Source organism: Oncorhynchus kisutch, linkage group LG2, assembly GCF_002021735.2.
Source record: "Oncorhynchus kisutch isolate 150728-3 linkage group LG2, Okis_V2, whole genome shotgun sequence".
Lineage (NCBI taxonomy): Eukaryota > Metazoa > Chordata > Actinopteri > Salmoniformes > Salmonidae > Oncorhynchus > Oncorhynchus kisutch.
In genome coordinates, this window is record NC_034175.2 from 17,487,077 (window position 1) to 17,501,523 (window position 14,447).

At 41.3% G+C, this 14,447-nt stretch overlaps 1 protein-coding gene across 3 annotated transcripts; it reads right to left on the minus strand.

Annotated features, from left to right (window-relative positions):
* Positions 1-1,091: 1,091 nt before the first annotated feature.
* Positions 1,092-14,240, minus strand: LOC109903632 (T-box transcription factor TBX20). Of its 3 annotated transcripts, XM_031789228.1 has the most exons (9): positions 13,844-14,240; positions 12,188-12,422; positions 11,216-11,380; positions 10,788-10,896; positions 5,914-6,072; positions 5,385-5,461; positions 3,772-3,798; positions 3,493-3,602; positions 1,092-3,250 (listed from the first exon to the last, which is right to left on the minus strand). In XM_031789228.1, the coding sequence occupies exons 1-9, from the start codon at positions 13,968-13,970 to the stop codon at positions 2,910-2,912; spliced, it is 1,350 nt and encodes a 449-aa protein (XP_031645088.1). In that variant the 5' UTR covers positions 13,971-14,240; the 3' UTR covers positions 1,092-2,909. The 3 variants fall into 3 exon arrangements, with proteins under 3 accessions (XP_031645088.1, XP_031645098.1, XP_031645093.1); XM_031789238.1 differs by lacking the exon at positions 3,772-3,798; XM_031789233.1 differs by lacking the exon at positions 3,772-3,798 and having other exon boundaries at positions 3,493-3,605.
* Positions 14,241-14,447: the final 207 nt, after the last annotated feature.

Genomic DNA, 14,447 nt, shown 5'->3' on the forward strand with positions numbered 1-14,447 from the left:
CTAAAAATGTGCTTTTCTTTCAAAAACAAGGACATTTCTAAGTGACCCCAAACTTAGGAATGGTAGTGCATATTTTTAAGCGTCAGATAGTACTTTACACATGATCATTTTCAGAGCAGAAATAAATATATTGCACTTAAAAAATCTACGAAACAAAGACTTGTTAGATGTCATCCTGTATATTTAGATTACACTTAAAGTAATAATAAAAACATGACAAAAACATGACAAAATCCTTGCAGATCTATTTCCCAGGGCGTACTTTGAGTGTGCGTACACATTGTCCAAAATAGAAAGTTACAATCCCCCCTTCTACCAAGACTTGGCGAGATTGTCAGCTGCATACACCAGGACATGTTGAAAGATGGGGAGTGAAGTCCAGACGTAGGCTATAGATTGAAGAGAACACCAATTGAAGACCTTTGTTAGAGTTCTTATGCTAAAATTGTTTAACAATGAAAACACTTGCCTCCTTCAACTGAAAGCCTTAGAGTTAATGCCATCACTGGCAATCATCATGTTTGATAGCACCTCGATAAAGCCTCCAAGTCCATGCATTGTGTAGGCTACTGAGAGTTGTCCATCAACACGTTTTCAACACAAAAAATCCTGCAAAACTCATTCCAACTCCAAACCTGCTGTCTGCTTGTGGACACATGGTTTGCAAATGGTGAGTAAGTGGGAACAGTAATGAAGCTACATGCAGAGTTAGTGCCCACAATAATATGGACAAATGGTGAGTAAGTGGGAACAGTAATGAAGCTACATGCAGAGTTAGTGCCCACAATAATATGGACAAATTGTAGCATGTTTTTTGGCTCCATGTGATTGGTTTCTTCAGCATAAAGAAATTGAGAGACGCCAAAACCAACAATGAAAGACTGTATTAGACCTTCACTTCAATCCAATTTTGTCCCATTTTCCCCCTGAAAGAGAGATCTTCATACTAAAAATAATTTTCAGGATGTCTTAGCTGTGAATTAGAGGTTTACAAAGCTGCCTTGGGTGTCTTTTTCTTGCCAAAATAGGAACAGCATTTTACAATAACATTGGTTTTACTGTGGTAACAAACTGTATGAGACATCATTGAATGGATGAATCCATCTGCAAGTATTCTTTATTTTTAGAGGAGTGGCACTACAAAGGCACAGATGCATACACTGCGTTTTGTGTCACCATCTTAGCTTCTGTGTCATTTTGGTTAGAAGGGGCTAGCTTGATGAATCGCCAATGACGTGACGACCAAAATAGATGGAGGCACCACTGAGTCATTATTTACAGGTGTGGACTTTCTCCCAGAGTGCTGTAGTGTCGACACAGCCTGAGGCAGACATAGATCAGGCTACAGTAATCAGGCTATAGTGTGGCGCCAGAGGTTAGGTATTGGTTAGGTAGTGAATCAGGCTTCCGGCCAATACAGCAAGAGAAAGTCCATCTTAGCCTTTCAGGGCTGCAGAGTCTGCAGGTTTTCTCTCCCTCTTGGTACTTCATTGATACATTACTGATTTGCCATTGAATGGTTAGAGAAGCCAATCTGCTGGTGTTGGGGATACGTGACGACGTAGTGTGATTTTAACGCTCTGTGACTTTGATATAAAGGTCTTCTAGGGCCCAGTCACACGTGAGACATGAACTAACATCTCTTTTCATTGACCTCACAAATCTAATTGGATGCAGTACATAAAATGGTATGAGGTGAATATAAGCTTTTTGGATGACAAAGGAAACTGACAAAGTAGTTTGAGACCCGGTCAGGGTCTTCTGTTTTCTGTGTTATCTGTTGCAGCAGCATGCGTCCTATGATATGACACTGTCATGTGACATTAGTATTATAGTTTCTGTCCTGTGTGTTTGTATAGTGTGGATATATTTATGTACTGCTATCAAACATGATCATCTTCCACTATAACTTCTTCACTGTACACATGGCTGGCTTTATAGATGGGAAAGAAACAATTGGCTTCTCTCTGTCTCTAGGGCATCTATGTGCACAAATCTGACTACCATGGCAACAGCCAACCTGACTGGAGGAGGCTATAGGATTCTGCATGCAGAGGAAGCTTAACAGAGTTTGAGTTCAAGCAGGAGAGGAGGGATGTTGCCTCTACCGTCCCTGTGAGTTTTGGTCAGCAAGCTGTGGGAATCCTTTGACTCAGTCAAAAATGGCTGCCATTCCTCCATGCACCAGCAGCTGGAGTGAAGACAGTTCTCCTCTGTGGCCACAAGCGGTGCCCAGGATTAGAATTTGTACACGCCCATAACTTTTGGAGTCCCGTATTCTTCATTTTCCCCAGAAGCTGTGAGAGAACGAACAATTACCACACCCTCTGGTTCTAATGTCCATAAGCCAGACAGTTCACTGGTTCTCCTGTCCATGCTTTTCTGGAGAGTGGGTGCAAAATGAACATTGTGACTAACAGTTGGAGGGCAGGGGCAAACGACAGTCATCACAAGCAGACCATTACCTATTTCCCACAACGCATCACTGTGCATTGCATGGTCATCATTCCTCAGCATCTCTGTTGTTGATTTTTTTATTTTTTATACCTGGATCATCAGTTTTCATATCTGGGTCGTAAATGTTCATATGCAGGTCAATAGTGTACATATCTAGTGTTCATATCAGTCTGTGGGTCTCTGTGTCTGTTCCACCAGGTCCCGTAGGAGTCTGTTTCCTCTCCGGTTCAGCTGTCAGCATGCAGGACAGCAGCCAGGCAGCCTCTCCAGGTCGTCCAGTCAGTCGCCTCGGCCAGAGGGCTTATTATTTACAAGGACATGGTGGTGACGATGGGTGATGATGCTGAAGGGGACAGATCGGTGAGTTTATCTACTTGTGTGTGCAGGTGTGTCTATAAACGTAGTTGTAGCTGATGAGGGGCTACTCGGCCAGGCAGTCACCCCAGAGGGAGTCATACAAAGGGGGTCATGACGGTGGAGGAGTGGCGCAGTCCCTGGATGGCAGCGTAGGGGCCCTGCTGGAAGTAGTGGTGGTAGCGGGGCATGTGGAAGGAGGGGAAGGAGGGCCCGCTGCCCTGCATGGTGCCCGCCAGGGCTGAGTGTGTCAGGGGCATGCCCAGCCGGCTGTAGGGGGGCAGGGAGCCCTGCATGGGGTGGGGCAAGGGGTTGGCCATGGAGGTGCTGCTGGAGCCCATGGCAGAGAGGGACTGGGGGTGCTGGAAGCCTGAGAAACCAGAGGTGGCGGTGACCCAGGAGCTCAGGGAGAGGTTGTCAGAGGCGGTGAACGCAGAACCTTAGAAAGAGATGGAGAAACGCTGTTAGAGACCTCTTACTATAATACTGTCATTGATGTTGCACTACATTGACTCAGCAGCATTCTATTGGTCCATTTATGTGAATGACGGTTGTTTGAATTATTTAGTAAAATAACGTAGTAGTAGTAACACTGAACGACACTAATTTGGCTCATTAGCATGATGTGCATCTTGTGAAACGTGTGTGATGACATCATCAGTGTGTGACAAACTCTCTTACCCCTGTGTGCGGCATGGCCGTCATCCCCCAGTGTCTCCTCCTCACCTGCGTAGGTGCGTATTGGTGACCGTGCGTACGAGTGCTTGTGGATCAAACTCTCAACACTTTCCCTGCAGCAAAAACCAAAGAGAAAGGCCCAAAATATATCTCTATGTTCACTCTTAAACATATTGGTACATTCACATCAAAATATGGAAATATCCTTTTCTAATATAAAATGTACATTCAGTCCAATATATACTGTATCTACATTCACACCAATACCCCAAAACAACTCACCAAGATATATCATGTCTTTGCAGTAACCTATAACCCAAATTATATCTTTTATAGTTACACTGGTGACAGACAATGCTGAATGTACAGTATGTAGACAATAGATACACAATATATCAGCACACACAATACAACTGCACACAGTCAATATATCTGTATACATTTGGTATGTAAAAATAACGAGCCCATAACATTTTAGTTATAAAGGCAAATGTACGGTCTATAAAATCCCAGTGCAACAAAATCACACATAATGTAGATAAAGATAGAAAAGCCCAGAATACACAACAACATTTTTCAATCGTTTTGATACCTCTTTGAGGCATTAAAGCAAAGATCCTTCTTTTCTAAGTATCAACGTACATAATTAAAGCAGTGTGTGTGTCTTAGTCCTAGTGTGTGTACTCTAACAAAAAAGTGCATTATTTCCTGCGAGTCTTGTCAGACAGCGTCTCAGTGACACAGAGAGGGACAGATATGGTGGTGGTGGAGGAGGAAGGGTCGTTTGGACAGGAGTGGTCTGCATCACAAGAGCCATGCGTCCACATTAGCTCCCCAATTAGGTTAGGAAAGTGCAATATCTGTCAGCAGCGCAGTACAAATGTGTGTGTTTTTATCAGCTCTGGCCTGTCCGGCACAGAGGCCACAGTAGGCCACGACGCAGGGGGCTGGTTTCAATCAGTCACAGCAGCCAATCAAATTACACTGTGTTTTAGTGCAGTGGCTGACTCCAGACTAATGTGATTTCTGCAGCTCCCTGAAGATCAATTGATCAGATCTAATTCACAGCCCTCAAAAAGAGACAGCCAGAAAGGGGGAGTTGGTTGTCCGGCTGTCTCTTGGCAGTCTTTACCCTTGCTTGTTTTGTTGGGAAATGGCCTGAGATGGTCTGATTTATCATCTGATTTTGGCAACAGTGCTGGAATTGGTCGTTCAAAAAAAAGGTGTGTTTGTTTGGCTGTAGGTCATGAAATCCTTTGGAAGGACTGTGTGTGTGTGTGTGTGTGTGTGTGTGTGTGTGTGTGTGTGTGTGTGTGTGTGTGTGTGTGTGTGTGTGTGTGTGTGTGTGTGTGTGTGTGTGTGTGTGTGTGTGTGTGTGTGTGTGTGTGTGTGTGTGTGTGTGTGTGTGTGTGTGTGTTAGCCCAAAGTTTATAATAGGGTGGGTTGGCAATGCACACTGGGAAGTCACTCAGATAACCACAAGATATTTATAGAAACAAACATTTCAGACAATTACTGGCATTGAAATAAAAACCAACACTATCCAGTAACAGTCCTTCATCTAGTTGCAAAACGAATTCAGTGTCCCCTCTCCTCCTTTTTCTCTCAATTTCTCTGTAACATACACACACATGTATGCAAAACTGTACCCCCTCCCCACACACACACACACACGAGCACACACACACACATGCATATCCCCCCTCCACACGCACACACTCCTAATGAGCAGAAATAAATAAACAACACGGCATGTGCACTTGCTAATGAGTACATAGCTCCATAGCTCCTAACATGACTACTCTCACCCCTCTCTCCCAGTTCCATTCCCCTGTATATCTTATCCTCGCCGGACAGAAATAAACAAACAGGCAAAGACATCAAATTCCCTGTACCTCTCCATGTCCGTCAGTCGGGAGGAGTCTCGGAAGCCTTTCGCAAACGGGTTGCTGTCGATCTTCAGCTTGGTTATCTGGGAAGAAAGAGGCCCGCAAACAGATTAGATGCTATTTTCTCCTTTCTCTCTGTCTCAGACTCTTATCCCTCTCCCTTTCTGTCTGTCTGTCTCGCTCTCTCTATCTTTTTCCATGGGATAGCCAGACTAAACACACAAAGGGAGTAAGGGATAACCTGGGTGGCAAAACTGGCTTTAGACAGAGCTGAACACACTCCCTATGCATGTTGTCTGTAAACCAGCCACACAACCCCCTATATTCAACATATTGTCTCTACCCGTAAACACTATCCAGCAACAGAACACGTCCTCCCTGGTGACCCCTGGGTCATGTTCACTAGGCACCATACGGAAGAAAGGAGAAGGGAGTAACTGTAGTCAAATACGAAACGCTTGTTTTGGTTTTACATTGTGTGCATTAATAAATAAGACCCTGGTACAGAACAGTTAAGCAGTGATTTACTGCTCACCAGCTGGTTCTGGTAGGCTGTGACCGCGGTAAAGACAGTCTCTGTGAAAACGAAGGTGCGGAACTCCTCTGACTTGAGGTTGAGAAGGGAGGCGGTGTGGTCCTTCTTCTTGATGATGTGGACCCGGGGCTGGTACTTATGCATGGAGTTTAGTATGATCTATAGAGACACAGAGAGGGCAAAACACTGGGTTAGATAGAGGAGAGAGAATGAGAGAAATGACAGGAAGTAGAAAGAGAGAGCATAGTGATAGAAGAGGCAAGGTGATAGAGTGAGAGAGGATGACTGGGGTGGCAGTAGAGAGGAGTGTGAAAAGATAAACATGTTAACACTATGGAGTCTGAGAAGTTGGTGAACGTGCAGAGTCACTGAAGAACAAACTGGATGAGCTCTGTTCAAGACTATCCTATCAACGGGACATTAAAAACTGTAATATCCTACGTTTCTCAGAGTGGTGGCTGAACAAGGACATGGATATACACCATGCTGGTTTTTTGATGCATCGTCAAGACTGGATGGCAGACTCATGTAAGACGAAGGGAGGAGGGGTGTGTCTCTTTGTTAAAAACATCTGGTGCACATTCTCTAATGTTAAAGAAGTCTCAAGTTTTTGCTCTCCTGGGTTAGAATACCTCATGATAAGTTGCAGACCATACTTCTATCTATATTTTTCATAGCTGTCTATTTACCATCACAAATCCCGATGCTGGCACTAAGACAGCACTCAACAAGCTGCATAGAGTTATACTCGAATAAGAAATACACATTCAGAGGCAGAGTTTCTCGTGGCCGGTGATTTTACAGCAGGGAATCTGAAATCCGTTTGACATTTTTACCAGCATGTCACTTGTGGAACTAGAGGTGACAACTTTAGATCACCTTTATTCCACACACAGAAATGCTTACAGGGCCCTGCCTTTGGCAAATCAGACCATAACTCTATCCTTCTGCTTCCTGCTTACAAGGCCCTCCCTTTGGCAAATCAGACCATAACTCTATCCTCCTGCTTCCTGCTTACAAGGCAAATCAGACCATAACTCTATCCTCCTGCTTCCTGCTTACAAGGCCCTCCCTTTGGCAAATCAGACCATTACTCTATCCTCCTGCTTCCTGCTTACAAGGCCCTCCCTTTGGCAAATCAGACCATTACTCTATCCTCCTGCTTCCTGCTTACAAGGCCCTCCCTTTGGCAAATCAGACCATTACTCTATCCTCCTGCTTCCTGCTTACAAGGCAAATCAGACCATTACTCTATCCTCCTGCTTCCTGCTTACAAGGCAAATCAGACCATAACTCTATCCTCCTGCTTCCTGCTTACAAGGCCCTCCCTTTGGCAAATCAGACCATAACTCTATCCTCCTGCTTCCTGCTTACAAGGCCCTCCCTTTGGCAAATCAGACCATTACTATATTCTCCTGCTTACAAACAAAAACACTATCAGGAAGTACCTGCCTGGAACTCTACCCACACACTTACACATACTTACACTGACATCCCAACACACACATACACGTACACACACTACATATGCCCACAAACACATAATGTGTACTGTACACATGCATACTGACACCACACGCACACAAACATAAACACCACATACACTTCTGCTGCAGCTCAGTTTATTGTCTATGCTGCTGGCTAGTCACTTTACCCTCACCTACAGTGCATTCGGAAAGTATTCAGAGCCCTTCACTTTTTCCACATTTTGTTACATTACAGCCTGATTCTAAAATTGATTAAAGTACATTTGTACCCTTATCAATCTACACACAATACCCCATAATGACAAAGCGAAAAACAGGTTTTTAGACATTTTTGAAAATGAATAACAAATAAAAAACAGAAATACCTTATTTAAAGAAGTTTTCAGACCCTTTGCTAGTAGACTCGAAATTGAGCTCCTGTTGCATCCTGGTGCATCCTGTTTCATCCTTGAGATGTTTTGACAGCTTGATTGGAGTCCACATATGGTGAATTCAATTGAGAGGACATGATTTGGAAAGGCACACACACCTGTCTATATAAAGGTCCCACAGTTGACAGTGCATGTCAGAGCAAAAACCAAGCCATGAGGTCGAAGGAATTGTCCGTAGAGCTCCGAGACAGGATTGTGTCATGGCACAGATCTGGGGAAGGGTACCAAATTTTTTTGCTGCATTGAAGGTCCCCGAGAACACAGTGGCCTCCATCATTCTTAAATGGAAGAAGCTTGGAAACACCAAGACTCTTCCTAGAGCAGCACTCAACCAATCTGGCCTTTATTGTAGAGTTGCCAGACAGTAAAAGACACATGACCTTCCGCTTGGAATTTGCCAAAAGCACCTAAAGAACTCTCAGACCATGAGAAACAAGATTGTCTGTTCTTATGAAACCAAGATTGAACTCTTTGGCCTGAATGCCAAGCGTCACGTCTGGAGGAAACCTGGCATCATCCCTACAGTGAAGGTGACAGCATCATGCTGTGGGGACGTTTTTCAGCGGCAGGGACTGGGAGACAAGTCAGGATCGAGGTAAAGATGAAGGGAGCAAAGTACAGAGATACAGTATCCTTGATGAAAACCTTCCCAAGATCGCTTTGGACCTCAGACTGGGGGCGAAGGTTCACCTTCCAACAGAACAACGACCCTAAGCACACAACCAAGACAACGCAGGAGTGGCTTCAGGACAAGTCTCTGAATGTCCTTGAGTGACCCAGCCAGAGCCCGGACTTGAACCCGATCGAACATCTCTGGAGTGACCTGAAAATAGCTGTGCAGCGACAATCCCCATCCAACATGACAGAGCTTGAGAGGATCTGCAGAGAAGAATGGGAGAAACTCCCTAAATAGAGGTGTGCCAAGCTTGTTGCGTCATACTCAGGAAGACCAGATGCTGTAATCGCTGCCAAAGGTGCTTCGATAAAGTACTGAGTAAATGGTCTGAATACTTATGTTAATATAATTTGAAAACATTTTTTACATTTCCTAAAATTACTAAAACACGATTTTTGCTTTGTCTTGATGGGGTACTGTGTGTACATTGAGGAGGGGGAAAAATGATTTAATATATTTTAGAATAAAGCTGTACCGTTACAAAATGTGGAAAAGGTAGGTAAAGGGGTCTGCATACTTTCCCAATGCACAGTATATCTACATATCTACCTCAATTACCTCGTACCCCTGCACATCACATAGGTACTGGTACTCCCTGTATATAGCCATGTTATTTTTCCTCATTATTGTTATTCATGTATTTACAGTATTCTTCATTCATGTATTTACAGTATTCTTCATTCATGTATTTACAGTATTCCTCATTCATGTATTTACAGTATTCCTCATTCATGTATTTGCAGTATTCCTCATTCATGTATTTGCAGTATTCCTCATTCATGTATTTGCAGTATTCCTCATTCATGTATTTGCAGTATTCCTCATTCATGTATTTGCAGTATTCCTCATTCATGTATTTGCAGTATTCCTCATTCATGTATTTGCAGTATTCCTCATTCATGTATTTACGGTATTTATATTTTAATTTTATATTTGTTATCTTTATTTTTAACTTTGCATTGTTGGAAAAGGACCCATAAGTAAGCTTTTCACTGTTAGTCTACACCTGCTGTTTACAAAGCATGTGACAAGTACAATTTGATTTGATGAAGAGCATTTCTCCTTTATCTGACTCCATAGCCTATACAGTGGCTCAGCAAGAATGTTATATTGTGTTACTGTGTGGCTATGGGGAGTTAGTCTGCTATACTCTGGTTCAGATCTAGATTCATACTGTATACTGTATGTGAGACTGTACTGGGCAAAGGAGATGTGGTGTGGTATGGTGTCCTAAGAACTAGGAGTTCCTGCCTGCCTTCATCAACATTCAGCTAAAATTCTCACAATTGACACATCTCAACTTGAACTTGTATAGGAAGCAATCAGCTTTATGGGTCTTTACTTGCGTCATGAAAATCAAAATCCCATGACATCATTCACATTGTTTAGCAAATATCTATCTGGTGTGGTCATCACATCGCTTTGCTATCGCCTATAGGCCTACTATTTTTATCTATCGAATTCCACGGACATGCCCTCAAAATGTAACCTGTTTGTAAATTCAAGGAGCCATTTTTCCGCACAATCTGTTGGTTTGGTATGGTGGTATGGTGTAGGCTAATCAGTGTATGATGTTAGTCTAATAATGTTTAGAATATAAATTAATGGTGTTGCATGGGACACATATTCCATTATTGTTTTCGTTTCTGCACTATAGGCTGTGCTTTAGTTTAGCACGTGTTTCTGCTTCTCGTTAAAATGTAGGCCGTATTAATTTCCCTTTCAGAAAAAAAGATGATTTGAATATCAAGAAAATATTAATTTAAATTATAAAATGCAACTGGATCTTAACAGGTGAAACAAAGCAACATGTGGATTTTGAATCCAACACGTCTCTGATTTACAGTTGACAACATTTAATTTCCCAATAACATGTGAAAGAGATTTGGAAAAAATGATTTCCCATGGGAAAATTCCACGAGATTTGATGGAAAGTTTACAGAGCAATTATTTCATAAATCACCTGCAAGTATGTTTATTTATTTAAACCGTTATCATCCCATCTAAACACAATTCCAGTACATCTTTTAGAAATATCCCCCAAATTATCATTTTAATTTGTCAATATTGTTTACACTTTGAGATAATAATTATGAATCCAATATTCCACGGGGAAACTATCCACGAGTCCTTGATCAGTTATATGATGAGGATAGCCTGCATGGGATTTTTCTCGGGTTAGGCTATACAGCCTTCTAATGATTTCATGTTTCAGTTCATGTCAGAAATAACATGAATATGCATCAATGTTTCAATACCAATGACAAATCAATAACATACGTGTCCATGTTGGTCCAGTTCGTTGTTGGTGAGCTTTACTTTCTCGAAAGACACCATTTGTTTGAGCAGCTGTTCCCCAGTGAAAGGAGAGTCAGGGTGCACGTATAACCTGCAATATTAATACAATATGTATATTAAAATACATTTTATAATTGAAAAGGCCCATGCAAACACACAGAAAAACATATTATCATACTATTCAAAATCAAAAGGACGGATTTGTTCCAATGCAGACCTTTTGTCGGTCAAGTTAAAAAAGACTTCCAAAATGTATTTATCTACGCCATATAGTGTATTTGCTATCCATATAACAATAATTGGCGTCATTGGCTACTACCACACACAATTTTGTGAATGATTTTGACATTAACGACTCGTGCATAAAAGCCTCGCTGTGATGAGAGACGAGACAAAAAAAAGTTGCCCACCGTGCAGGCAGAGGAGGGTCCGCCTTGCCCGCCACGAGCCAGGACGACCTGTGGTAGGCGTAGCGGTAGCGTTTGTTGTCGACCGGGACAATGTCCATCAGCACGATGTATTTGGCGTTGGGGTCCACCCCCGAGAAGGACACACGGATGGTGGGGAACATTCTTCTGTTGGAGGGGAAGAGAGACGGTAAACACAACGACGACACAAACCCACGCCAACCATTTTCGCTGAGAGGTAAATATTTACTCAAACCTCTGCTCCAAGTAAAATATAAGATGATGAGAGTCATATTTCACTGAATTCCTTTGTCCATAAATATTATCAATAGCTCCCGTTTTGTATGAGGTTTATGTGTTTCCTTTATCTGTAGGCTATTTGATTAAACATGTTTTTAGCGTGAGGCATATTCCCTATATATTTTTGAATAGATATTCATGGGAGGGAGAATATTTGCCTACAATATGTTTTGAACAGCAGTACGTTTTTCGAGGAAAGTATTTTTGCTTAAATGGTGTTAATATTTATTCACATTTGGAGTTGTAACTCGATGACATAATTACCCGTAGGCTATAAACATTTCCACGCATGGCAGGTGCGCTACAATGATTTGTGGTGCAATTATCGCATAGTTTACGTTATATGTAAAAAAAAAAAAAAATCATAATAACTGCCGAAATTAGTCTTATTAAAGGCTACATATTTATTTAAAAAATGTTATTCCTTGAGCCTGCAAAATACAAAACAGAACATCCAATTACCCAATGCTTAATATGACATGGATAATCAGATAGGCTTATAACAGGATTATAAAATGTAGCTTTAGTTTGCGTGTTAGGCTACATTAGGGTATAATTGTCGTTCACATTTAAAAAGTAAAGTAGGCCAATAGGCCTACGTGGTTCGATAATATAGTACACACACGCTTTAACATGGAACACTTTTTGTTTTTGCAGTGAGAAATTGAAGTTTACCTTCCGGATTTTGTGATGATCATCTCAGTGCCGAGATCATGGAATTTGTCCCAGAGTTCCTTGGTCTCTAAACTGCAGGAAATTTTGGCCATCTCCTCGCTGGGAACACTGGGGGTGGTGGGGATCAGCGGCTCTGTGCACACTGGAGGCGCGCTCCCGCTGAAATCTCCGTGCCCATCTAGAGAAGACAGCTCTCCCAAACCTTGGTTACAGGAGGACTTCTCCACGAATTGTTCTATGGATGAAAAAACACCATGTTCAAATGCTGGTTTCATTTGTTGATTTTTACCCCAGCTAATATATATATATATATATATATATATATATATATATATATATATATATATATATATATATATATAAAGCCTATTATACGTTTATAGCAATGTACTAACTCATAGCCATAGTTGTTTAAAAATTTTCATAAATGTGTTATTATTATTTAGCTTTAGAAAGTAGTAGAACGAATTATTGTATCAATTAACAACGAGCCTAGTAGCCTATATATATATATATATATATATATATATATATATATATATATATATATATATATATATATACATTCCAAAACAATGTTTTGTATTCAAATAAGTTAAAATAATTATCAATACACGTGAGGGGTATTTGACAAATGCAAGAATATACATTAAAATTAAGATGAATGGTTTTTCTATTTTATTTCTATTGAACGACATTAAATTAGCCTACTACAAATTTCAAAAGTGCAACTGAATCACAAAAACAACATATTTATGTTTGCTCACAATGATATAGTTCTGGCTAACAGCAATGTGGCTAACAACAATGTCCGGGTTATATTTCTTTGTCAGTAATTGCATACAGGTCTAGTCTACTAACCCATGTCTCCATGTATTCACCGAATGCTAATATTTATCTGACGAAAATGTTACATTTGACCTTTTTCTTGGATAAATTGAAAAGTAAACTTGATTAAATCAAATATTCAGCAACATGTTAGCAATTATCAGCAAGCACCACTACAGCCAACGCAGCATGACATTTCTGGATAGAGAACATTCTGATATAATGTTGCTCTGTTTCATTAGTCCATACACTTTTTGTTGACACTGGATACAATAAACGCTTCATTCAGTGCCTATTCAGTTAACCATGGACCTACTGAATACATATTTTTGTAGCCCTACATGTGTAAAATCCATCAATATTGTTTTATGCTCGTTCAATATTGCTTTATGTTCATATCTTTTATTATTTCTTATTGTTGTTACATTGTCGAGATGGAACCTGCAAGTAAGCATTTCGTTGTACGCTGTATACCCATGCGTATCGCGTACATACAACTAATACAATCTGAAATTGAAACTTTTGCTGACAGTCTATGAACGGGGTTATGCACTGCCTGATTTTTGGACCAATATTTGGACCAAGGTTATACAAATATAGTCATGTGAGATATCTTAAATTAAGGTTCTCAGTTATTTTCCCATATGCCCATAGAACATTATGCCTTCAGAAATAGGGCTAGGCCTATAGACAACCCATAGCATAATCGTCAAGATTGATTTAAACAATCTAACAAACAATATAGCCAAGAAAAAAACTATCACGCTCGATTGTAGGCTATATTGAAAATGTGAATTCTATGTAAGGCACTGTGCGCGATCGGCTTACCAAGTGGCTTGATGGTGTTTTCATCCGTTTCCTTGTCCTTCGTTTTTCCACTTGACATGATAGCGGCTATCGAGAACGCGTTTGCCCTGGAGGAGAGCTGTGGCTTCGGGGAAGAGGTGTACTCCATGGTGAGAGTAGTACAAGTAAAACGTCCAAAAGCACAAACCGCTCGCGGAGTGAACTCTGTGGTTTTATTGGCAGGCTGCACACAAAAACGCTGAAAAATGGAAGCTACTTCGACTGTTTTTTGAATAAGGTATGCGCTTCCTCTATTACAGAACAAACTTAAAACACTCTCCGTTTTAGACTCGTTGGACACATTGTTAAAAACCGACTAATCGTTGTGCGTCTCCACTCCAGTGGCAAAGTCTTATCCGGACTGTTGAATCTTTGCACTGCTCTTAATTTTAGCCAACCCCACTCCCCTCTCCATCGCTATCGTGCGCAGCCAATCGCCTCCTCACTGTCGACGTCACATACTATCCTGCAAACTGAATCGAAGCTCAACAGCCTATTAAAAACACATTTTCTTCCGATTCCGACCATTAGCCCAAATCTAGAGGGATCCTAACCGCGACCCTACACTTCACACACCAGGAGATAG